We start from the raw sequence: 24,858 nt of genomic DNA on the forward strand, positions 1-24,858 counted from the left end.
CCAGAGCGCGCAGGTCAGGCAGGGAATTGGGCCTCCCTGCAGGCTGGTGCCCGGAGGGTATCACATGGAGGACGGTTCCCAGTGACTCCCCGATGCTGCTGGAGGCCAGGCTGGCCCCTGAGGCCGGGCACTGGTTTCACACCCTGGAGGGGCCGTCACCACACTCCCTGCTGTGTTCCTACGTCTTGGTGACGAGACGGATTATTTTGATGATTCTGGTCAGCGCTGGGCAGGTCGGACGGCCTTGGGCAGAGGCGTTGAGCCAGCGTGTCTGAGATTGGGTGGAATTGGCTCTCCGGCTACATTTACCGGTAGGGCAACGCTCCCATCCCCGGGGACAGGAAAGCAGACACACCCAGAGGAGCAGTCTGGGCCCTGAGATGGCGGGGCGGGAGGAGTCGAGCCCGTCTCATTTTGTGCAAATGCATTATTCTGCGAGAGGTGATGCCGGGCTCGCTCCCCCAGCTCCATCTCCTTTCTCCACTCGGCCCAGCTGCCAGACCTAAGGACCTTTAACTGGGAGGCAGCTTCTTGTTTAGAAATTGATGAAACTCCCTTGGCTGCGAGGAAGAAGAAGGAAATATCTGTACAATAAAGGCCAGACAGGAGCCCCCTGCCTCTGGAGTCAGGAAAGAATGAAACTGATTTGGAATCCGGAGATCTAGAGGCAGGTTCTGACTCTGCCACTCACCAGCTGTGTGATCGGAATGTGTTATAACCTAAGCAAACGTTCCAACCCAGTGGCTTAGAATGTCAGCTCCTGAGGGCAGGGGCTTGTCTGCTCCATTCCCGCTGTGTTCCCATGGCTCACGACAGTAACTGTGCAAGTTAAGGGATGAACGCCCACGTTGAAGGGATAAATGGACAAGGGCCTGCTTCATACATTCCTTGGACCAAGCATCAAATGCTATTTGTGTATTTAATGCTATTTTTTCAACTAAAACTCATTCCATAAATGTGTCATGAAGGTGGGTATGCACCTCACAAATGTGGCATAAGAGTGCCACATAAGTGAGGCTGGGGTGTAAGGTATTCTCTTTCCCATCCCCAGACAGAAATCTCGGATCCTCTCCACCCAGGAAAAGGCAGAAGGGGCAAAGCCCTTTTTAAAAAGGGGGGACACTTCAAGCCAGAGACAACTGAATTAACTTTATTCTCTTCTAACTGCAGATTCAAGGTATACAACTGAACATTGCTATTTTTCTTATGAGACTTATAAATAAAAATACAAAAAATGTTCACTACAAAAAAATCTACTGTTAGTAGGATGTAAAAAATATTCTCTTTGCTATAGAAGGCACAAACTTCACTTCGTGACACATGGAGAGAGAAAAAAACCTGCAGCAGTAATTTCATATTTTCTTTTTTTTTTTCTTTTTCTTTTTAAACCTTGTCAGAAACACTGAAATTACAAAGAAACGCATCAATCTACACGAAACGAAGGCAGATGCGGAAAGCTGCAACCAGGACTTCACAAGTTCGGGTGAACTGCTTCAGGGCTAGGACAGATAGGGCTGGCGAGCACAATGTGGGGTTGCAGGGCTGGGCTGGGGCCAGAGCGGGCAAGAAGAAGGGGAGAGTGAAAGAGAGAATGAAACAAACAGAAGTGAGAGGGGAGGGAAGGGAGGAGGGATGGAGGGAGGGAGAGAGAAAGAGAAGAGGGAGAGAGAGAGAGAGAGAGAGAGAAGAGGGAGAGAGGGGGGGAGAGAGAGAGAGAAAGAGAGAGAGAGAGAAAGAGAGAGAGATTTGTACAAAAAGTAACCAGTAAAATTGAAGAAACAAAAATTGGGCAACCTCCTAAAATTAGGCTAAGAGGAGGTGCTGAGGTAGACATGAACTAGAACATCAATTAATTAAAAACACTATTCTGTAATACAGAGCAATTGGACTGGCACTTGTGCTGTCACGACAGAAGACAAGCCATGAAAACAAACAGATAACAAAACAAAACATAATACCCAAACCAAAAGGCTTAGTTTTGCTTGGTCCAGCAGGGCAGCAGAGCCCTCAGTGCTATAATTTACATACATATATATATATATATTTATCTTTATATATATGGGTCGGATGTCATGGTGCACCACCACGGCCTCTTAACCTTACAAAGATCATGCATAACACTATGTGAACGACTCCTATGACACACGCCAGGAGGCTGGTACCCTGTCTGCAAACTGGGATGCCAAGGACTCAGGGAGGCGGGGCTTCAGGCTAACAGGCTGCGGGGCCTGAACACCCTCTCCCCAGCCCTTTTCCCCTGACCCGGCTCCCCTGGTCTGTCTTGCACTCCTCCTGGTCGGCTGTGCCTTTCTCCTCCACCCATCAGTCTCACTGCGTAGGGATAGTCTGGCCTTCTTCCCTCCTACTGAAATATCCAGGTAAGTGCCACCATGAACCTCCAGGAAGGAGGAAACAAGAAGGGAGGGAAAGAAAAGATTTAACATAGCCCTAGGAAGGACGAACACAGTCCAATCTTTCCCCCCTTTTCTGTCCTATGTCCCGTGCCCCCAGCTTTCACCCTCGTTGGGCTTGCAGGGAATTGGCCACAAATCTCCCCCAGTCCCCCCAGAGTCAGAAGGCTGCCCCCACCACTGATCACTCCCCTGTAAGGAGATGAGCCAAAGGGCCCCGTCCCTCCAAGGCCTCAACACCCCAGCAGCCAGTTGTACCAGTAGCATCCGGAAGGGTACCAGACACTTGTGAAAAATTGCAGCAGGTTTTCTTTTTTTTCTTTTCTAAACATGGAAAAACTGTTCAGGCACAAAGATTAAACAAGCCCGCGTTGCATCCCTGGATTGTACGGAATCACTGGGTCCCCCAGCCTCCCTTCCCACCCCTATACCCCAGATCTCCCTTCCCCGTATTCGTGGCCTCCTCCAAAGCAGCAATGATATGTACTATTTTATATCTCTCTCTTGCTATATATATATATCTCTATATATTTGTCTATCCTATATACACATAGGATTTTAATGCTTTGAATGAGTGAAGGAGTGAATAGGGAAAGAGCACATGAGTGAGGGGGAAATGTCACCAAAAGCATTAAGGGACACGCTTATAGGAGCTGAACGTAGGAAAGGAACTATTAATCCACTTGGACTTTCCAGGCTGGAGAAAGCTCCCTGTGCTGGATAAGGCAGTAGCAAGTAGGGTTGTCAGCAGTACCACAGCCAAAGGCAGCAGGGTGACCAAGGGGCCGGATGGCAAAGAAGAGGGATCTCACCTGGGGAGAGAGCAGTCTCCACCCTCCTCGTCTCCTTAGCCCTCTTCGTGCAGACACATCTAAAGCCTCCAGATGATTTCTGACCCTCACCTTGGCCATTAGGCCTGGCCACCTTGGCAAGGTCAGAATTCTTTTGTCTTTGTGAGCAGGAAGTTGGGAAAGAGACGTGTTGGAGTCTCTTCAGGGTGTCCGGGGCTTCATGGGAGAGGAGGGGAGAGTCCAGTACAGAGGTCTCCCCACTCAGCATCCTTCAGAGACCCCATGCCCCGACCCTCTCTCCCTACCTCTCGACCAGGATCCCTCCCTCCGGGATGGTGGGGGCAGGCAGGGGCTGATTAGGTACCATCCAATGCTGCAACACCAGATTACAACAATACTGCATGATTTAACACACAACCGCACGCAACAAGCACACGCACACACACGCACGTACAAAGGGATATTTTGTTGGTGGTGGTGGTGAATTTTTTTGTTTGTTTTTTTGTTTTTTGTTTTTTTTTTCCTATTCACATTACGAAAGGAAAGGGCAAGGTCCGGTAGAACTGATGAAGGAACTAACAAATATTACAAAAATATTACAATTTGTAAATATTAGCTCAACCCTCTCAGCGTTTGCGAACAGCGGAGGAGACCCGGCTGTGTGGGAAGGGTAGGGGAGATGGAGAGGGGCCACCTAGGTCTATGGAATAGTTTGATTTTTCTTTTCCTTCCCCACCAAAGTTGAATGACATCTTGCTGTTCAAATACTGTTTTCTGGGATTTACAGATGCCCTGAGGGCCAGCCTGTCCCCTCTTCTTCCCAGATTGGGGAAGGCGGCACTAGTGCACAAAGGTTTCTTACAGACTGCCCCTCCCCCAACGATTCCACTCTTTTCACATTATAAACATGACAACTGCTCTAGTTACATATTTCAAGTTTAACTTCTTTTTTTTCCTTTCCAAAGCACTAAGTCATTATTATAGTTGCAAAATAGCATCCTCCCTACATTATCATCCCCAATCAACGGTCTAGTGACCCAGTCCCCCCTGTCCGTATCCCCCCAACACACAGCTTTTAAGGCCTTCAGATTTGGTGGGCGAGATTACAGGGGAGGGCAGGAGGGATGGGGCCGAGGGACAGGGGGGTGGTCACAGCAGCACCCATCCCTCCGACTTCCCTGTACGCCTCACAACCCTTCTCCCCAAAACCGCTTCCCTAAACCATTTTTTATAACCTAAGATAAAAATGCAGCCACAACTTTCTCAGAGAGAGAAAAGGAAAGAAAAAAACCACAACTCTTACAAATAAAGCATGAGATGAAACGGGAAGACCCGTCCCAAAGCGAACACAAATATTGCAAATGTGCTTTCCAAAAATTCAGGGAGGGGAGGCTGGGAGAAGTGGGGGGAAGCAGAGCAGCAGGGTGGGAGGCATGAAGGGAACAAAAGAACTGGACAAACATAAGAGGTAGCTTTTAGAAAAACAACACCCCCGCCCCATCACAACAACACCCAGGCCGGCTTGTCCCCAACCAGCCCTGAAAAGAGACCAGTCTGGGCAACGATAATACACACAGAGGTGGGGTCACGCCTTGGCAGGGATCTGAAGAACACAGGCCCCCAGACCCGGGTGACCCAGCCAACTGTAAGAAAGGTGGGATTCTCTCCAGAGTGTTTTAGGCAAGATGACATCACGCCTGGGCCGAGCCGGCTGTGAATCTGCCGTGCCCCCAGCACCCCGTCCGTCCCCAGCAGGCACCCACCTTCTGCCCGGGCCTCCCATCCAGATCCTGAGTACTCAGCCCCTTCCGCACGGCCCCCTCCAGCTGGGAGGCTCATCGCTAGGGGACACGGGGAGGGCCTTGGCCAGCTGAAGCCTATTAAACTCGCCATTAACTTACACAAGAAACAGAAAAGAACACTCTCCCCATCCTTCCAGCCCCCAACCAAAAAAGAGATACAGGCAGGGGTCAAAAAAGCTCATGAGGTCACAAAAAACTGAGGTAATTCAAGTACAATGTGCTAACAGGTGAACAGAGGACACAGAAAAGAAGCAAAACATAACACGAGGCAAAGCGCTCTCAACTCCTTCTCCCCCACCTCCTCCCCGTGGACTGGGGGGCCCTGGGAGCCAGGAATTCTGTACCGCCCTCTGGACCTGGGTTTTCCCATGGAGCTCAACAGGTCTGGGGTCCCGTGTATTCAAAGGGTCCCCGGCACGACTCACCAACACCCTCCCGGGGCAGGGGTCCCCCTCCAGGTGTAGGGCACCTCTGGAGAAGGACATCCACATCCCTCCATGGGCAACGAGCCCTTTGGTGGATCCCTCCTCCTAGGGGCTGAAGGAGGGCCGCAGGGGGTCTGTGTTTGTGTGTGTTTGTTGGGTGGGATAGTGTGTATTTAGTTGTTTCCTTTTTCCATTTTGGAAGCAAAAGCAGCTCAGCAGGAATCTGGCTTAGGACAGGGCTGGACTGGGCTGGGCCCTTCCATTTACTTCATCTGCGTTCTCAGAAAGCTGAGGGTGCGAGTGGGGGCTCTGGAGTCAGACACAGCTTCCCCAACAGGGAGCTGGAGGATGAGGGATCCGTATCCATGGGGGGCTGGGAGGACAGGAGTCAACCGGGCCGGGCAGCCAGGAGCTGGGGGAGGGGCTGAGAGCCCTGAGGCTCCTGAAGACCATGACGGGGCACCCAGGTGTGGTGGAGCGGAAGAGAGCAACCGATGAACTGAGCAACGGGAAGGGCGGGAGGACCCCTCCTGGCCCAGTCTGCCCCCAGCAAGCTAGAGCTGCCGCCGTCTGTGTCAGCCAGTGAGCCCGCCCAGCCCCAGCATCTGCAGGCCCCCTTCCCGCACCCCCGGCCCACCCATCCCTCAGCCCCCACCTCCCGAGGGGTCAGTGAGAGCACGGCAGGCAGAGGTGGTTTGGCTCTGACTGGAGGAGCCCTCCCCCCTTCCTAGTCTCCATTTCCGGACACAAAAGGAGGATCTGGGCGGAGGGAAGAGAACATCCCACCATCCGAGCTGAACAAAAGCCCCTCCACCTCCATCCAAGAAGAGCAGGCCAAGCCCCAGCCGGGAAAGGAGGGATGGAGGCCCAAGGGGAGGGGCTCAGCCAGGCACCCAGGTCACCTGGAGCCCCAGAGAGAACCCAGAGCCCGACAGCTCCCAGGTTTCCTTCTCCTTCTCTCTCTTTTTTCTTTGTTGTTTCTCGTTTGTTTGTTTTTTGTTGTGTTTTCCTCACGGTCCTCCTGGACGTCATCCCGCTCCGTCTCTACTCCTCTTGTCCCCCGCCGCCCCCGCCGCAGGCGCCTCACACATAGCACAGGTAGAGGTAAGTCTTCTCTATCCTCCAGTCGGGCGGGATCTCCTCGGGCTTGTGGCCCTTCATGTGCTTCTGCATGGAGGACAGGCTGGGGCAGTACTCCGTGCAGATGGTGCACTGGTAGGGCGACGCGCCGTTGTGCGTCCGCAGGTGCTTGATCATGGCCGAGTAGTCCCGGGAACGCTGGTGGCACAGCTTGCACTCAAAGGGCTTCTCACCTGTGGGGGAGGGCAGGAGAAGGCCAGGACAGAGGGAGGGGGCTGTGACATGGGCCCCAGGGATGTTCTGCACCCTCAGCGCCCCCCGGGCTTGCTGGAGACTCCCATCCCTCTAGGCCAGCACTCTCCAGGGCAATGGACGCACCACCCAGTGTGGCAGCCGCGAGTCACTTCTGGCTCCTGAGTGCCACTGCGAACTACACTCTTTCTTTTTTTTCTTTTTTAATTGAAGTATAGTTGATTTACAATGGTGTGTTAGTTTGCAACGGATTGCATTCTCAATCTTGTTCACTGTAACTAACGTAGATAGCCACACGCAGCTAGTGGCCACGATGTAGGCCAGCTCCAGCCCCTGGACTTATCCTTAACTCTCTCGGGGGCACGGACTCTCCCCTTCCTAAGAAAGGAAAGGGAGGTCTAGAAAAGGGCCCGCGAGGCCTCTCAAATGCTTAGGGATGGCTCTTCAGCACACAGTTCCTTCCAGGGGAGCAAGGGGATGGAGTCCTTACAGGGCTACCGACGGTGGGGAACAGAGGTGGAGTAAAACCGAGGGGACCCCATCCTGCGAACGTGCTAAACCTGGGAATGGCTACTCCTCTAAGGCTCTAGAGCCTGCCCTGGACCCTGCCTTCCCCTCTGGGGCCAGAATGGGGGAGGGACAGAGAACCTGGGAGTGCATGGCCACACCCAAGCTGCGACCGGCCCACCCTCTGTTCCAGTCCCCTGGAGCTGAGCAGAGGATGTGAGGGAACCTTGCTCGGATACAGTAATTAACTGGCCAGCCTTCTCGCTATCGATACTCCTCTGTGCAGAGGCCCCTGCAAAATAATGAAGTAATGAACAGCCAAAGTGATCTAACTATCGACCAGCTATTTACAATAGTCAGTGCCAGCGCACTTAATGATACACCTGCCGGGACACGTCTCCGACAAGGGGCTCTGGGAAATCCTGGGGGTCACTCTAGTTGTCAGCAACGAGCACCCCATCCTCTCCTTGTGGCCCAAAGCACACCTATGACAACATGTATCCTCTGCTTACTGCTCCCTCTGTCCACCTCCCCTCCCGGGAAAATACACTCTCTCCCCTGGGCCAGCAGGACCTATCTGATCACCTCTCCCCATTCCTCTGCTCAGGCAGCTGTTTCCCCTGATCAGGGGAGCCTTCCTACTTTGCCACATTCCACTACCTTCCACTATGTCTCACCCTCACAGGAAGTCCTTCTATCTACCCCCCAACTGGCAGTGTACTGTAAATGGTGAACAACTGGTTCTCCAAAAGCCCTGATTTGGTAGCATTTGCTGATGGCCATGTTGTGAACCCTCCCACCGTAGCCAATTTTAAGCAACCAAGGTGATGGCACAGAACACGCGGCTGGAAAGAGATGTGCACAATGGCTTTCCCAGGCAGGCTTGGGCCGGCTCCAGCATCCACGGCCCCCAACTCTGGCAAGTCTGGATATCGGGACCACTTCCACCTGTTCTGTCCTCAGGCCCTAAGAAAACAGTTGCTCACCTTTCTTTTATGTAAAAAGGAACATGAAGGCCCTTTGAAATGGTAAAATATTAAACATGTAGAGGGGTTAGTAAATCCAACTGCTTCTCTAATCGTTGAACCGAACTCAATCGAACCTACAATTTTTCCCAACCCTCATCATAACCTAACTTAATGTCGCCTAGTTCTTCCTGTAACCTTCAAGTCACGTGAAATCACCTTAGCCTTCACTTTCAGCTAATCAGGCCAGCTGACCCCCAATTCAGGATTCAGGAATGGATATCCTCTGTGAGCTCCTGGTATGGCCGCCTGGAAGGCTAGTCTGGGCTCCTGGAAAGAGCGCTGTGATCGATTAGCGCCTCACCCTCGCAGGGAGGAAGTGGCACTCAGGTCACCGTACTAACACTTAACAGAAGCTGTTCCGCTCTTCGGTTCAGCCTGGGACCATGGGCACCCGGGCTTCTCTGCAGACCCACCTGCCCCTGCCCACTCCCCGCCCCGGAGCCAGCTGCGTGTCCTCAGTACCTGTGTGCACTCGATAGTGTGTCTCCAGCTGGTGCTTGAGGCTGAACTTCTTGCCGCAGCCGTTGCACTCGTAGGGTTTCTCGCCCGTGTGGATGCGCTTGTGGCTCTTGAGTGTGCTCTCATCCCGGAAGCAGCTGCCACAGAACTCACACTCGTACGGGTGGTCACCTGTGGGGACAAGGGGCTGGATCAGGCCCCCGCCTCCCCCGGCCCCCTCTTTAGGGGACAGTAGGGCAGGTTCAGTGTGCCGGGAGGATGAGGCTGCCTATAGTCGCCACCTCCAGAGATGACTGAGGGACCCTCCACCCCCTGCCAGCCCCTTAGCATCAACAGGGAGCACGCCTGTGCACACGTGTCCATACTTTCCCGTGGCCCAGTGGCCATCCACGCCTCAAGGGCCAGTCTCGGGAAAAGAGAGCCCGTTTGGTTCAGGGATGAACAGAGCCACCAGAAAGCAGGTCCCCTGAGGGCAGAGCAGACCCAGGGGCTTCGAGACCCTTCCCCCAGCTTCCTTTCCTCTAGGTCAGGGGCAAAAGCCATTCCAGCCTGACTCCCCTACCCTGAAAAAAATCTCTCCAATGTTCTCACTGTCCCCCAAATTCCTTCTGCTCTTTCCCTCCTCCACAGGCTTATGCAACCGTTTTTTCTGCGTGATTTCCTCTTCTCTCCTTGGCGAACTCCTAGTCACGCATCCAAGTCCAGCTCACGTGTCACCACGGTTTGGAAGTTTCCCTTTAGCGTTTCCCCCACTGTCCCCTGCTCAGGCAAATTGAGTCACTTCCTCCTCTGTCCCCAGAGAGAAGAAATGCCCAGCATTTTGCCCTTTTGGTAGTGGTAGCACAATTTTTATGGTACTTTCTAATTAAAATGGCCCACATTTGTTGAATGCTCACTACTGTGCTAAGAACCTCACATGGATCGATCATATCACGTAATCACCACAACCACCTTACAAGGAAGACAGTATCATTCTCACTTTACAGAAGAGAAGAATGAGATGTTTAGAGATGCTTAAACATGGTCCCTGAGGTCAAAGAGCTAATAAAGAGCTGAGCTGGGATTCAGATCTGGTTCCAGAATCTGGACACTGGATACTTACTGGACTGCCAACTGACAGGCTGTGTTGCATCTGCTGTGACGCCCACCGTGCCCACAGACTACGAGCACCGTGAGGACAAGAAGGGAAGCTTGTTCATCCCTGTAGCCTCAGCACGCAACACAGAGTAAACCCTAAGCAGACGCTCGGGAAATGTCAGTATATGAAACTTGGGGAGAACTGCCTTTCCCCGGCCTGGAATCCATGCCCAGCAGCCTCCTTTCTGAGGATGGGGTGTGGGGATTAACCATCTTTCCCTTTGTACCCGAAGTGGGGGCTTTGTGGGGATGAAAGGTGAAGACTTCAGCTACTTATTTATTACAGGAGTGAAGGCACAGACAATAAAGACAGATTGATCACCCCAGACTTTGTTCATGAATATTTAAATATCGCTGATTCGTCTTGTCACTGTAATTACAATTTCTCTGGGCTGCACCTCCACCAGCCATCGTTTATGGTAAAGAATGGCCCACTGTATTTCACTTGTCCCTCTGCAGATGCGCGGGGCTGCCAACCGTGTAATGTCCTCTGCATTTCATACATTTTCTTCAGCCGCTGAAGGTTTAAGTCATCCACAATGACCTACGTTTTTTCATTATCCCCATGTCAAACTGCACTCGTGCCTGGGCATAAATTGTCCTTCTCGTTATAGACTTGCATGCCTGCGCCTTCACTTCCTCTTTCAAATGATATTTTACTCTCTTCTCTCTCTCCCCTCCTCAGGCTGCTAACCAAACCTCCCCCTTCTCGAACGCAAGCCCCTGCACCCTCACACATTCTCATCTCTTCTGATGGCTCCGAAGGGTTTTTAAGGTTCTGTGGGGCGAGGACGTTGCGGTCTGCTCCCTGGCGGGCTCTCTCACGGGTGGAAGGTTTGCAAGATGCTCCGAGGGTGCAGACGGGAGGGTGGGAGCGCTTCCATCGGAGGGGTAGGATGGAAGAAGCTCAAAGAGCAAAGCCACTCTAGGGGGCCCTGCCCTGGGCTCAGAGGAGAGCCTCCACGTGCAGATCTGGGGATGAGCAGATTCCTGAGTTCCAGGCGCCTGCCCGCGCCCTCGCTGCTAGGGCTGTGCGGACTGGCCCGTCCCCAGCCACCAGCCCCATCCAACCCCAGGGAAGGAGAGGCCCATGCAGACCCTGCTCCTAATTAGCTGTGTGTCTAACAGACGGAGGGTTGGTCTGTGCACGCCTGGGCCTGCGTGCCACTCTCTCTGCGTGTAGACGTCTGCACACACAGCCCCGTCTGACATCTGACTCCCCTCCTTACTGAATCGGCAACGATTACAACTTTAATCAAGAATTCGGTATCCTCATTAAGATATAAATAAATAAATAAAGCAAGGGCCACGTGAGACTTCAGAGGAGCCGGTAATGAAAACGTACATCGGCAGCCACACGGTGGGTTGGGGGGTGGGCACCGCTGTCTGTCTGTGCCTTTCCCCTCCAGAGGGGGGCCCTAAGAGTTTAAAAAACAAAAGGTTAAGGCAGAGAGGTTGGTTTGATCAGATTTTTATGAATTTAATGATGAAGTGGATCACATGTGACATGAGTTTAAATATGAAATGTCTTGAGTCAGCCCAGGGAAAGGAATAAAAAGTTAGGGGGGGAGAAAAAAAAGACACCAACACACACACACACACACACACGGATTTTGAAACATGGCAAGCACCTGGCCTAAAATCCTCACCCCATGTCAGTGTTGCCATAATGTACACAAAACTGGCTGCAGGATTCAAAATCCAATTTGTGGTAGGTTGATTAACTCCGTAGCCTCTTTAATGAGCTTGACATTAAGTACAGGACAAACGAGACTAATGAGAGCCCCCCTCGGGCTTGCCCAGTGCACCTGTGACCCCAGCGGTCTGTCCTCACCTGGTGGCCTCCCTGGCACTGTGGCCAAGCCCAGTGTCATCCTTCCCACCCCAGCCCCATCCTGTCGGCTACTCAGCTCCCCCACTCAGCACAGCGGAGAGTTTATTAGACGATGCGCCGTGTGAATCAGGGATCCATCAATGCCGAGAGCGCGGCTGGACTAACCTACCCAACACAGCTGCTGATGCTCAACGCCCGGCCGCAGCAGCAAACGGGCCAAGAACAAGGGAATATTAATGAGGCATCGTGCGGGGTGTGCTCAGCCTGTGTGGGGCTGTGCGCACAGGGCCTCACTGGTGTGAAATCCATGGGTGTTGGAGTAGGCAGCACACGTGCTCCATGTTTCCTAGGTCAAAAGCAAGTACTTCTCCTAAACGATGTCTGGAAATACTCCCTCCCCATGGATCTGAGCCATGACTGACACAGGGGCCGGGGGCATTTTGATATCTGAGCTCTCAGGAGCTAGGGTGGGCAGGGCAGGGCGTATCCTGGGTGGACTTAGCAGTACTGGGATCGTTCCAGTCACATGAATCCGACTGATGGGGCCCAGCAGAGTGCTCAGAAGTGGCTGAAAGGTAACTGGCCACCTTTGATAAGGCTGAACTTGGGGGCCCAGTGGGGGAGGTGTTGACAGGAAGGTGCATCTATTGGGTTGGCCAAAAAGTTCGTTCGGGTTTTTCCTGTAACATCTTGCCAAAAACCCAAGTGAACTCTTTGGCCAACCCGATACCTGCAGGGGATGCTTATGCAGTCACTACAGAGAAAGCCCTTGTCAGCATCCCTTCCTCCTCTGCCCTTCTTGTCAGGCCTTCCCCTCGGAGACCTCCCCTTGTCCGAAGCCAGCAAATCTAACAAGTTCTAAGCAAATGTGGTGATGCTAAGGCAATGTGCTCCCCTGCACGGGACAGCATCCGGAAGCAGGAGTCCAGGCAGGCTCCTTGGCGAGGATGCCTAACGCGGGCAGGCCAGGCCAGCTCGGTCCCTGATAAACAAAGCCCCTCCCGTATTCAGCAGAGCCTGCCACTGAATCCCAGAGCATGATAAGACCCAAGAGTGAGGAAAGGGTCCTGCCAATGCTGTCATGAGGCACACAGAGATTTTTATACCCTCTCCAGCAGACATGAGAACATACCCTGTTACGTACTCAGAAAGAGAGTCTGCCTCTCTGTCTCCCTGGCTCCATCACCCACCTCTCACCCCAAAAGCAGGACAGAACACACACAAGCAAAGACACATGCAGACTCAGAAACAGGCAATCCTTTATCCATGTACAGCCAGAGAAAGGAAGGCTTTCAAGTCACCCATGACCTTGCTAGAGGGTCAGGGGCCGCTGCAAGGAAGCAAATGCCTCCTGGCTCTCAGGACCAAGTATCCCAGCCCAGACCCCTTTACTCACAACTACTCTCCTCCCCCAGCATCTCCACTGGCTAAGCAGGGATGTTTCATGGCTCACTGTTTATACGACCTCACTGTCTCCCCTAAACAGGGCTAAGGCCCAAGTATAGAACGTGTGCTTCTGTTACTGGGGAATAAACAGGACCACTTCTGCCACGTTCCCTTGAGAGCCCAAGGCCGACCTCAGGAGTGTGTGTGCACAGTGTGTGTGTGTGTGTGTGTGTGGAGTGGGCCAGCAGTGGGAGGGGGAAAGGCAGAGACAGAGACCAAGAAGGCAGGTTTTTCTCAAAATTCGTCTTGGGTCCACCTGCATCAGAATTCCTGGGGAATATTTACTAATAATGTTGAGTTTCAGATGCCACCTGTACCCACTGAATGGAAGTTTCCGAGCATGGGACCCAGGAGCCTGCATTTCTAATGAGCACCCTCTCTGTCGGGCACAGAGACGTTGAGAACCAAAGGTGCCCAGGGTGGGACAGGATAAGAACCATCCACGTTGACCTGCACCTCGGAGGCCCCTGCATGCCCAACGCTTGAGCAGAGGAGGGCTGAAGGCACCCCCGCCAGATGTGTTTGGAGGGAAATGCAGACAGTGGTTCCCAGAGACCCTGCCCCGCCCGTCCCCGGCCTGGCCTACCTGTGTGTGAGCGCAGGTGGCGTTTGAGGGCTGTGTGGCTGGGGAAGGTACGGTTGCACTCGCTGCAGATGTAGCTGCGCACGCCCGCGTGGACCTCCATGTGCTGCTGGAGCGCACTCTGCGCCTGGAAACGCTTCCCGCACAGCAGACAGAAGACAGCCATGTCCGTGCCTGCAGGACACAGCGGGGGAAAGCCTCAGGGCTGGACACAGGCCTTCTTCACCCAGCTAGGCTGGAGCCAGAGCCAGCGTCAGGCCAGCACCCCGGGCAAACCCAGAGGTGGTGCAGGCCACGCGATGCTGCTGGAGCCCCCGCTGTGCAGCTCCAATGGTGGACAGAATCCACTTACTTCCTGCCCTCATGGAACCTAAAGTCTAGTGGGAGAAAGACATTAATCAAACACATCAGAGCAGCAAATGAGTCTGCAGTCGTATGGAGGTCTGTGTCAAAGGCAGGGTACCAAGAAGGCATCTATCAAAGGGACTTTCAGAGCCTGGCACGGGAGGTGGGGCATCAGGCCGGCCTCTGTGAGGAATCACAATAATGGAGATGATACATGCCAGCCGTCGTTCAAGTGTAACTAACTTAAAAATCCCATCTCCAAAAGGCGGGCTCTGCATCTTCACCCTTCAGGTAAGCAGAAGGAGGCACAGAGAGGCTGAGTTACTTGTCCGAAGTAGCACAGAGCTCACAAGCAAACAGGGCTGGGATTCAAACCCAGGAAACCTGGATTTGATCCGCTCCTAATGCGAGCTACAGACCCGATTCTCTTAACCACGTCTCCATTCATTAATGCGTACATCTTAAGGGTCCATTCATTCAACAAATATTATTTTAGTATCTTCTATAAGGAGGACTCTCTCCTTTGGCCCTGGGGATGTAGCCACGGAAAACCGTACCAAGTGCCTGCCCTCATCAAAGATGTTACCCAGCACACTGGGCCATGAGGAGAGCATTCCAAGAAGATGGAATAGTATCTTTGAACTGGAGAGAAACGTGACGGGTCAGAGGATAAGACAGAACAGGTCACCTGAGGAGGCAGAAAGAAAGTAGAGCGGAGGTCAAAGAAGTAGGCAGGGCCAGCTCGTACGGGGTCTTGAAAACCATGTTAAGATCTTTAGGCTTCATCCCAAGACCAACGGACAACTGTCAAGGGATTTTAAGCTAATGAGGGACGTGAGATTTTCATTTAACTCTGTCTGGTCGTTCCCTGCGCTGATCAGAAGCACGGGTAGGTACCCCATGGTACCCTACAAAGGCAGGCTGCCATTTTCTGTCTGTTATCAACCCCCTTCCTGATGCTGCTCTGGGACCATGGCCTTACGGGGTTCAGCACCACAGGAGGAAGCATCTAAACCTTCCAAGGACTCACCAGTAGCTCCTTGTCTACCGTTTTGGATTCCATTTCCCTAAGCGTGTCAGCCCCCCGCCCTGGGAAGCTCCCCATCCGCTCGTCTCTCTTTGCCGGCATGTGGGCATTATCACCTGTGGTCAGCCCAGCGCTGCCTCCCCCGTGTAAAGGACACAAGCAAGAAAGGGGGGCAGGCCCAGTGCCTGGCAGCCCAGAGTGGAAGGTGGAGCAGAGCTTTGGCTGTGGCAAGTCGTGGGCTGCTCAATGTGGCATCAGGGAGCTCCCGGCGGAAAGAGGGTGACAAGAAGGACAGCACAGAGTGCCTGTGGCCTCTGGGGTCCATCAACAGAGATAGCAAATGGAAGGCCCGTTCTGGACAACTCAGTCCCATTCATGGCTGGGTTTGCAATGAATGGACTGGCGGGAAGGCAAAGACGGCCTCTCATTCTCCCCAGCCCCCCACCCCTCACAGCACCTTCAGCCATGCTCATCACACCTGCAGACAGACATCGCCTGCATCCAGGTCCAGGGAAGGCTGAGCAGGGGATATGGAATATCAGCAAGGGCACAAATTTGCTCCTGGACTCAAAGAGCAGACGGGAAGGGGAACTACTACAGGCCGTGTGCTAGGTGCTCTATCTGTTGTCATCTCGTTTAAAACGTGCAAGGCAGGATTCTCGTGCCCCTTTGTACAAACGGGAAAACAGAGTGATTAAGTAACTTGCCTAAGGTCACACAGTTAGAAAGAAGCAGAGCTGGGATTGTTAAATGCTTCAGTATGTCTGATTTCGGAAATCACAGGGCTGGGCTCATGTCTCCCTCTGGATCTGCCACCTGTCTGCATGGGCTTCTCTGGGAAGAGGCACAATAATGACACCAGCGAGGCAGCTCCAACCCAGCTGGTTCAGGAGCCCCAGTGCATGCAGGGCCCACCCCAGCAAGAGCTGGAGAACCTGGGCCAGGAGGCGTGCAGTGGAAGCCGAGTCACAAGGTAAAGCTCTCTGAAGCCTTCCTACTCCACTGGGCGCCAGCAAGACCTCTGCAAGGTACTCGGGTGCGGGCCCCACTTGACTGAGGGGGGCACTGATGGGAGCGGTCTGCCCAGCAGAAGAAGACGACGGCTGACAGTGAGTCCTCAAAGCCTAGTCGGGCCTGGCCAGCCTGCCCCAGAATGGCGTCCATCTGCAGCATGTCCTGTGACGTGGCATGTTGTGGCTGCTTCATCCTGAGGGCCCCCAGCACCAGCGCCCTCTCTGGCCCTAACCTCACCCCACAGAGAGTCCTGATGAAGCCAGACATCAAACATCTGCCTTTTATCAGTAAGACGGAGCAGGTTTCCTGGGCAAACCACGCCCTTTAAGAGCCCAGGTTTCTCCTTATGCATCCTCCGAAATCCTCAGTGTGGAAGGAATCTGCGTCAGAGGGAACATGAATGACATTCCCAGGAGGACACCCGAGCCTAGAAAGCCAGGCCCAGGGACTTCCCTGGTGGTCCAGTGGTTAGGACTCCATGCTTCCAATGCAGGGGGTGCGGGTTCAATCCCTGCTTGGGGAACTAAGATTCCCACATGCCTTGTGGGAAGGATGGGAGGGAGGGAGGGAAGGAAGAAGGGAGGAGAGAAAGAAAGAAGGAAGGAAGGAAGGGTGGAAGGAAGGACGGGAAGAAAGAAAGGAAGGAACGAACGAACGAAGGAAGGAAGGAAGGAAGGAAGAAAAGAAAGAAGGAGGGAAGGCAAGGGAAGGGAAGGGAAGGAAGAAAGAAAGAAAGGAGGAAAGAAGGAAGGAAAGGAGGGAAGGAGGGAAGGAAGGAAAGAAAGAAAAAGAGAGAGAGAGAGAAAGAAAGAAAAGGGAAATTGCATATACATCTTTTTAAAAAAGCCAGGCCCAGAGGAGCTCTGAGGGTCAGTACCACTGCAGGGCAGACTGAGAACCCTGCAACCTCACCCCTCCCCGTCTTCCCAGGGCCCCAAAGCTGCCCCACTATGTGGTCTCTTCTTCTCAGGAATGGCTGAACCCATTTCGTGTCCATTCAGCTGACTCGGTGAATATCACCTAGCGTAGGCACTGTGCTAGGTGACAGGAGGGATGCTGAGATCCACCAGAGAAATAGGGTCCCAGATTAGTGGGGGACACAGACAAGCCAACGACCAGCCAGAGGATAAGACAGGCTGATGCCAAGAGGGCTTCGGAGAATCTGAGTTATGTTTTAAGAAATGAAGTGGACTGAGAAGCCAAGGACAAGAATGGGGCACGGGAGCCAGGCTAGAAACCCCACAAGCAAATTTCAGAGCAGGCAGGGGCAGAGGACAGACCCTGAGGATGAAAATGAGCAGGGAAGGTTATGGGGGTTTGGATGGCAGAGGGCCGTATCACCTGGTGGGACAGATTAGATTTCATTCCACAGGCAATGCAGTGCCACGAAAAGAGGGGGTCGGATGCTAGCCTGATCCAACCAGTATGTGAGGGCAATGCCCCTGGGGGCTGCAAGGGCACCAACAGCAGTGGCAAGTGGCTGAAAGCAGGGAGGAACATGACGGCTTCTGTGCTACCACTGGAGGAGAGTGGGGACCAGTCTAGGGTAGGGGCTGGGAGGACAGGAGGAGGACTGGAGAAGTGGAATCCAGGGCAGTGGCAAGACAGGACCCTCAGCCTGGGCTCGAGTCAGGAAGCGTGATGCATTTGAAGTCCTGGACGCCAGCTCTGTACCTTGGTGACAAGTTTAAAGTTATGCAGTGACCACCTGCAAAGGAAATGCTACAGTGTCCCTACAGTGGTCTTTCTCCCCTTCCTGGGACATCCCACAGGGCACAAGGGCTCTCCCTGGCCACCGAGACACTGCCCCAGGCTCAGACATAAAGAGACGGGGGCTCTGAGACCCCACATCCACTCTCCATTCTTCTGTTTGGAGACCAGCAGCTGAGAAGATGGAAAAATATTTTTAAAGGAAAAAGGAAAGAGCGGGGGGAGACACAAGAAAAGCTATTGGTGCATGCAAGTTAAGAATCTAGAGACGAGATTTGAGTTATTAAACAATTTGCCGTAGTTTCTGCCTAGCTGATTGTTCGCATGTATGATGAGTCAGGGCAGATTCTATTACACTGGGAGATTAAGCAAATAAATGCTAGCTTTCGGAAACACATTAAAATGTGGGGCTATGGAAATAAAATTATCTAGAAAATTGTATTAGCAATTCATTAGCTGCAGTGAGATGTTCGGCGAGGCAAGGGGGTCCGGCAGCGTTAGCGCTCTGCTCCCTTCAATTCCTGAGCCCCTGAGATGCTCACTGCTCCTTCCTCTGCTGTGGGGAGACCTCATGCCTGATACCAGTGGGGAGAGGGAAGGAGCCTCCACTGGTTGCAAAAGACATTCAGAAATCAGATGGTCAACATGCCACAAGGGAGACCAAAGAAGCACATGTGTCCTGGCTCTGCCACTTACTTGCCTTGTGACCCAGGGCAAGTTGCTGAACTTCTCTGGACCAGTTTGTCCGTCGTTTGACACATTGCTTGTGGTTGTTGAGAGCATCCAATGAGATACCCAAGTGAAAAGCTTTTTAGCTATGAAGCAGTAGCAAAGCCAATACCAGCCCAGACGATGCCTTTGTCTGAATTAGAAAATCATGCCTCTTCCTCTGGGCAGACGCAGATCCTCGCCTGGGCACACAGTTCTGCAAGCAAAGACGGCTGGACTCCAGCCTCCATTTCTCCCTCGGCTGGGCATCCTCCTGCAGTGAACAACCTGGATACAGATCATGGCCGCCCTCCACCATACACAAGCCTAAGTTGTTTTCTCGACTCTGGGCTGCTTCCTCCAGGGACTGACCCTAGAGAAGGCATCTTGGATGAGTGACACCATTTAGGACTCAGTGGCAAGAACACCTTCTTCCTCTGAGCCCTCATGATGCCAGCACAGTTATTAAACCCTTTGTTGTACTCATTTTTGACATTCAGCTCTGTCTAGTAGATGGTAAGCCCTCCAAAACAGGGACTATTTTCTTCACTGTTATATCCCCCAAGACAAAGCACAGGGCCTGGCATACAGTAGGTGCTCAATAACTGCATATTGCATTCAAGAATAAATAAGGAGCTGAGGGACAATCACAAAGGACAAAGGGGGAAAACAGGGTGGGGAAAGTCATGGTACAGAGCGATGGATGGCTAGAGCTGGGGGAAGCCCAGACCAAATGCGGCCATTACCGGGAACTTCCAACAAGGCTCTCCTTGGAAATTAGTAATGCCCAGTAACCCCCAGACAGCTGGGGCCTCTCTTGTCTGTCTGGTGGGCTGAACAGGACTCCCCTGTTCTGGTTTCATGTCTGAGCTCTGTTGCTCAGAAGCGAAGACCCAGCCCATAGAAAAAGGACCAGTTTTACCACACCATGCAGTGAAACAGAAGACCCTGGTTCTAGCCCACAGGTGCAGCCCTTCTCAGCTCTGTGACTCTGAGCCAGGTAGCTGCTGCCCTTGGCCTCACTTCTTCATCTAGGAGATGGTATTCATGAGTAAGCTGCCCTTTCCACTACCAACTTCATAGTGCTGTTAGGAGGCAACTGGCAAACGTTATTGAGTATGTAAACCCTACAAATGTACTGTTTTCAATCAATCTGTAAATTTCAGTGTAAATCAGATACATCAATTAGCCTTGGCCCAAAGAAATAATTCACCAGGTCAAAGAACAGCACTTCCTCTGCTCTTCTGAAGAATGAATGGGGCTCAGTGTTAGGCTGGACCCCAGGGGTGTCTGCCTGAAGGGAAATTATACTAGAAAGAGGGAATGGGTGTGGCAGGGTTGATGGAGAGAGGTCCCAGGTAACGTGCAGAAGGGCCATGCAAATATCTGTACCCTCACTTGCATCCATTCTATCTGGAGATGGTGACCCCACCACACCCACCTTCCACCCCCAAGGGCAGCACAGCCAATCTTGGCTGCAGGGCATGTACCACTCACAGATTCCCAATTTAAAACACGTTTAATTTTAGCCAAAAAATGGGAGAAAGCCAAGGCTAGAGCGGAACAGGAGGCAGAAGGGGTGACACAAACCCAGGGTATTTATTTCACCCAGGTGATGACTGGGTCTGAAATTATGAGACACAAAACCCCTCATGTTGACACCTGTGCCATTTCCATACCAATTAGCTCTTTAATAGAAAGGAAGGAACAGGACCAGAGGGGTACACAGCCGGAGAAGATGTTCAGGGGCTACACCTTCTTGGAGCAAAAGGTTCTTATTATCCCTAGATATAAGCAGTTTCTTAATCAAAAGAGCAGAGGGATCTAAATATACTCGGGCTTTTTTTTTTGGTAAGCCGGCCGTGAGTGTACATGTGCGTGCGTGTGTGTGCGTGAGCCCTTGCACATGGACCAAGGATGGGCTTCTCTTGTCTAATTCCACCCAACCTCACCCAAGAAAGGAAGAGCTGCTTCCCCGCCCCCCTGCAACTTCTTCTCTCCAGAGGAAGAAAATATCATATTTAGGAGGTGTGAAAACCGTGACTTAAACTGGAACCACCTTCCCCCTCCAAATCCTCAGACGTGCCTTTCTACTTCCTCTGACTCTCAGGATTACTCCTTCCTAAGACACCATTTCCAGTCCTGGGAAGCCTTGTAACCACACACCAAAACTGTCACAGAAACTGCCACCTCGTCCTCTTCCCCATCCTTCTCTTCCTTCCCCCCAGGTCATTGCTAAAAAAGTGGCAGAGCTGCATCATCCGCTGTGCAGGAGGAAAAGACAGAGACAAGCAGCCCAGGGCTGACTCACACCAAAGGCAGGAAGGCTCTGTCTGCATCTCAAGAGGCTGGAGGTGGTGGCGAAGGGGGGACAGGCCAGGGAGCAGACGAAAGGAAGCAAAAGCTCAGCTCATGACATTGGCAGGGGTGCCTCCCTTTTCATTCCTCCTGTGCCATCACTTAGGGCTTGGCTCCTTTGCAAGGGATCTACTGAAGAAAGCGTCAAACCATCCCTCTCTAGCTCTCCTCCTGGGCATAAGTTGCAGCATCATTCGGGATGAGTCCTGAACTCCCAGCCTTCCTCAGAAGGCTAGCTACACGCACAAGGAGGGCCCAGTCCACCCAGCCCAAGAAAATGTCAGCCCACAGACTGCGCACCCCACCCCGGGAACGACAGCTGCTGGAGAGCGGTAGACAAGTCCCCCTGTTTACTGCCTACAGCCTCTCTCCCAGGAAGGGTAGAGAAGGCTGAGAAAACATCTCTGCAAGGCTTGCCTCAAACCAAATTAGCCACAAGTCTGTGCTCCAGTGCTTGTCTCCTACGTATAGTCACCTACTGCTGGAGCACTTTTCATCGTCTGCTCAGTTATGTCTTCCCAAACCAAGCCAGGAGCTAAAAACCTTAGCATCTAGCCGCCTTGTCAATTTCAGTCTTGTCAATTCCAGTCTCGGTATCCAGACCTCCCTACCCCTTTTTCCTTTCTTTCTTATCTGCTTAGAATCTTGGAAGGCACCCACATATCAATATAACCTTCTATTTCCACAAGGGAAAGGGGGAATGTTAGCGTTTTACATCAGTAGTCCAGGGAGCAGAGAGTTCTCAATGAATAAACAAATAGGGAGGAGCCGGAGTAGCTAATTCAAATTTGTTTTAAAACTAAGCCATGTCTCAGAGCACACACCTGTGCATGTATACGCGCGTGTGTGCACACACGTGTGCACACACACACTTGCTCACACACCCCTCTCAGTCAGTCTCTTGGGGAATGTGGCCACAGCCTCAGGCGGCAGCAGCTAACAATGCTGGCTCCCAGAAGCTGTGTATTTGTTTAGCAGTGAGCTGCAGACACAAGTGCATTTCATTACTCGGCACCTCCAGCTACAGTAAACAAATTTGTCAGCTCACTAGCTCATTAAGGTGCACCCCGGACGCGGGGGATTTATTGAGACCTGCACAATAAAAGTAACCTGAATGGATGTACTAATTTTGTCAATCACTCCAACAAACGAGCCAAAGAGGGGGAGAAACTGGGGGAAGGGGACAAGAGCAGGGGTGGAAAAGAAAGGAAAAGAGGTAAAAAGGAAGAAGAAAGTTGAGTTTGGTTTGCAAGAGAGGGTTAACGGGTTAAGATGGGGCCAGATCTGTGCTTTGCTGCCCGGTTACATGACGGCCTCCCCGTTCCATCTACCTCACGCTGGGCCACCCTGTCCAGGGTGCATGGGTCCCCTGGTGGGACAGTGTCAAGGGCAAACTCAATGGCAAACCAAGTCCCGCATCCCTGGCATCAGAGAGGGAACTAAGGAATCGAGGATGCAGAGCCCCCTGGAGAAAGCAGCAGCAGCCTCCGCGTCAGAAGAGACTCGTTGCCTCTCCTGGAGTCTCCCACCCATTCCACAGCCCCTTCCCAGCCCAGCTCCCGGACCCTTCCAGCCATTCCAGAATGAATACGAACGTCCACCACAAGAGCAGAGGGAGGAAAAAGGGAAGGGAGACGGTGTGTGCGTGTAGTGGGGGGCTTGGGGTGGAGAGTAAATCCGGAGAGGTATGCAGCCCTCTGGTCTGTAACTTTCAAAATGACAGCAGGACTGGGGCAAAGGTCACGGGGTCCAAGGCCTTAAGCACCTCCGCCAGCTGTGGCAGTGCGGCCCAGAGCCCGCAGGACGCCTGCCCGTATAAATCAGCCCTAAGCAGCACCCGCTGGGGGCGAGGACAATGGGCCCACACGGGGGTGGGAGGCAGGACAATGGGGCCTGGCCAGTGCGCAGGCCCGGAACAAATGTGCCCTGGCACCACGGGGGCCCCCATTTGTGAAACTAATTGGCCCACGATTGAAAAATTGGACCAACTTCAACAGCCCTGAGTGGAGAGGGGCGGCCCGCAGTCCCTTAACCTAGCCCAGCTCTGCAGAGCCTGCCCGGCCCAGCCCTGGGGGTCTGAAATGGGAACGGCTCTCAGGTACTGCCCACTCTGGCAGTGGGAGACGGGACCTTTGAGATGGGGCCGCCTGGGAGAGGAGCGGGTGGTGGTGGGCCGGTGGGCCTGTTGCTGCCTTGAAGGACCGGTATCCAGTTTCTCCTCCCAAGAGGCAGAGAAGGACTGAGCTCCTCAGTTTCTCTACACTGCTTTTTCTGTAGGACTAAAGCTCAAAAGACAGAGGCTGGCACCTGTCTACCCCGAGGGTTCCTGAAACCAAAGGACTCCCAGCTTTCTTCCTTTGGGGGTAGGTGGGTGCAAATAAACACAGAACTACAATGGGTTCCTTCCTCAATCCAGCCTCCCTGGCATGTGTTCAGCTCTGTGCCCTTGGCCTATAACCACTGCGGGAAGCCTGCAGCTCTGTGCAAGGCTGCATGAGAGCTGGCCTGTAAGAAGCTGGTCCTGAGACTTCTGGGAAAGAAGCCCTGGAATGTGTGATGGGAAGTCAGTATGGTGTGTGAAAGGACAGGCCAGGGTAATCGTCCCGCCATTGTCCTCTTGCCCTACCCTTTCCTGTGACTTCTCACTATTGGCTCCCAGTTGAAGAGGACTGGAAGAGTAGAAAGCACTGGAGTCTTCAGCCGGAAGGCCTGTCCTCAAGTCCTGGCTCAGTGGCCAACTTGCTGTGCACTCTCAGGTAGGTGACTGGACTTCTCTGGGCCTCAGTATCCTCAACAGAAAAATGAAGGTGGAAGTAAATGATCTTAAAAGGTTCCCCCCATTCTAACAGTCAATAATTCTAGGCCTATTTGAAGAGGATGCAGGAAGACTGAAAGGTCTTTCTCCCACTGATATGCACTTCAGGCATCTCTCCTTCAAAATATCACTTGATAGCCTTCTTTTAGTTAAAGAGAATCTCAGGGCTCCACTGGGAACCACTGTCTTTGGCTCACAGAGGGACAGTCCCAGGAGAGACACAGAAGAGATCTAAGCTTGACTGATCATTTGCTTTGGCCGATCCAGGTCTCTTCCTCTGAACCCTCAAGCAGCCCTGAGAGACGGGGTGTTTAGAAAGATAGAGAAAGCAAGACTCGAGAGAACCTGCTAGGTCCTTTCTCTCAAGGGGCCACCAGTTACCGGCTAGTACCTCCTAGACCTGGCCATACATCCAGAAGGGCAATACTTTTTTTTTTTTAAATTTAATTTTATTTACTTATTTTTGGCTGCGTTGGGTCTTCGTTGCTGCACACGGGCTTTCTCTAGTTGTGGCGAGCTGGTGCTACTCTTTGTTGCGGTATGCGGGCTTCTCATTGCAGTGGCTTCTCTTGTTGCGGATCACAGGCTCCAGGCGCGCAGGCTTCAGTAGTTGTGGCACATGGGCTCAGCAGTTGTGGCTCACGGACTCTAGAGCGCAGGCTCAGTAGTTGTGGCGTACGGGCTTAGTTGCTCCACGGCGTGTGGGGATCTTCCCGGACCAGGGCTCGAACCCGTGTCCCCTGCATTGGCAGGCGGATTCTTAACCACTGCACCACCAAAGAAGTCCCAGAAGGGCAATTCTTGAGTCACTGGGTCTGAGGGTACCGGCCTGCCTCTCTGTGCTGGGCAAGGGCCAGGTGATGGGGTGGGGAGAGGGGAGCAGGGGCTTTCTCTCCCCTGCCCCCAGCCCTGGGATGACAGAAAATACCAACCAAGATGATGGGTCAGAGAACCAGACCCCCTGAATCCAGCGGCCTCATTTCCTTAGCACGTTGCCCAACACACAGTAGGCACTTCAATTTTGAGCAGTGCGTCCAAAGCATCACGAGAGGGCACTGAGGTTCCGCCTGAAGATGAGACCCAACTTCCTTACTGTACAATAACTTATTACCAGGCCTCTCCCTCT

General features: G+C 52.8%; 1 protein-coding gene across 1 annotated transcript in view; it reads right to left on the reverse strand.

The window, feature by feature from the left end:
- Positions 1-6,098: 6,098 nt before the first annotated feature.
- The window catches only part of ZBTB16 (zinc finger and BTB domain containing 16), a 190,165-nt gene continuing 171,405 nt past the window's right edge, over positions 6,099-24,858 (reverse strand). Inside the window, exons 5-7 of the mRNA XM_082845161.1 lie at positions 13,759-13,929; positions 8,759-8,926; positions 6,099-6,742 (exon numbers count right to left, since the gene is read on the reverse strand). Coding sequence (XP_082701287.1) covers positions 6,513-6,742; positions 8,759-8,926; positions 13,759-13,929 — 569 coding nt within the window. The 3' untranslated portion in view covers positions 6,099-6,512. The remainder of the gene's footprint in view (positions 6,743-8,758; positions 8,927-13,758; positions 13,930-24,858) is intronic.

Source organism: Leucopleurus acutus (assembly GCF_964270905.1).
Source record: "Leucopleurus acutus genome assembly, chromosome: 8".
NCBI lineage: Eukaryota > Metazoa > Chordata > Mammalia > Artiodactyla > Delphinidae > Leucopleurus > Leucopleurus acutus.